Here is a 1,233-nt window from a genome sequence, read left to right on the forward strand (position 1 = left end):
AAACGTCTAAAGTAAAAGCAAAGTTTGAGCTGAGGTCAAATTTTACAAACTGCACAACAGGATGTTACTAAAACAGACGTGAGGGGAAGTTCTGCTTGAACCCAAAAGCTGCGAGTTACTGATATTTCTCTTTTTATATACAACCCTCGGTTTTTATTACAGTTAAGACGATTATAACATTTAATGTTTAGTCTTTACACTTTGGTTGACGTGGTTTTTTGATGGAAGTAATTCTTGTCCAACTTTTCCGTACGAGAATGTAAAAAGCCAACGTTTGAAGGTTTTATGAGCAGTGAAAGTTTGTTGCACACTTGATCAAAGATTGTGCCACGCCATGTGAAAGAGTCGCTGATCGAGTGGTTTCATCAGTCTGTCAGTTTTTCTGTAGCTGCTCTTCTTACTTCCTCATTCACGTGGCAGAACGTTTCCTCTTTTCGTAGCTCGCGGTCTTCTGCTTCAACACTCCGGATGACTTGCTCCTGCTCAGCTCAACAAACGGCTCTTTATAAAGAAATGTGACCGTTGGCGTCACCGGGATCAGGTCGTGGTCACTTTTAAAGGCTTGGAGACGATTTTGGATCATCAGGACTCAGGTGAGTGTCCAAAGAACACAGCTGCACCGTTTGTCGTTTGATAACTCACCGTCTTGCAATGGTTGTGTCCAACTCTGGTACTTACAGCTCTGATGTGGCCCTTTGAGTTGAGGACGACGGTCATTGGCGTCTCTCTGTAGAGTACTGCTCTGTGTGATGTCGGGGGACAGCAGAACCCTGCTCTGGCAGAGAGTGTCGCCCACCGGCCAGTCGGATCCTCCCAACAAGTCCCCCACGATGATAGCGAGCAGGGATAACACCCTGCAAGGGAAGATCATCAAAGTGTGTTTCCTTAGCAACAGCGCCAACCTGGGCAAGAACTTCAAACTGGTCCGGTGTGAAGAGGGCTGGACCGTCAAGGTGCTCATACCTGTCTTATTCACTAACTGTACCTTTATCACATCGTCTGACCACAGTTACAGGAGACAGAGACATGGACAAAAAGGCAGGAGACAGAACTGGAAGTGTCAGAAATTAAGATGTTGAGGTTCTCCTTAGGAGTGACAAGGATGGATAAGATCAGGAATGAGATCATCAGAGGTACAGCACAGGTTGACCAACTGGGAGATAAAGTTAGAGAGGACACACTGAGATGGTTTGGACATGTCCAGAGGAGGGACAGTGGTTTGGACATGTCCAG

General features: G+C 46.1%; 1 protein-coding gene across 1 annotated transcript in view; it reads left to right on the forward strand.

Moving 5' to 3' along the window:
* The first annotated feature begins 749 nt into the window (after positions 1-749).
* LOC119428711 (protein-tyrosine kinase 2-beta-like) overlaps positions 750-1,233 on the forward strand; it is a 24,421-nt gene continuing 23,937 nt past the window's right edge. Inside the window, exon 1 of the mRNA XM_037696384.1 lies at positions 750-953. Within this exon, the coding sequence (XP_037552312.1) occupies positions 750-953 (204 nt within the window). The remainder of the gene's footprint in view (positions 954-1,233) is intronic.

This window comes from Nematolebias whitei, chromosome 23 (assembly GCF_014905685.2).
Source record: "Nematolebias whitei isolate Nwh7 chromosome 23, NemWhi1, whole genome shotgun sequence".
Lineage (NCBI taxonomy): Eukaryota > Metazoa > Chordata > Actinopteri > Cyprinodontiformes > Rivulidae > Nematolebias > Nematolebias whitei.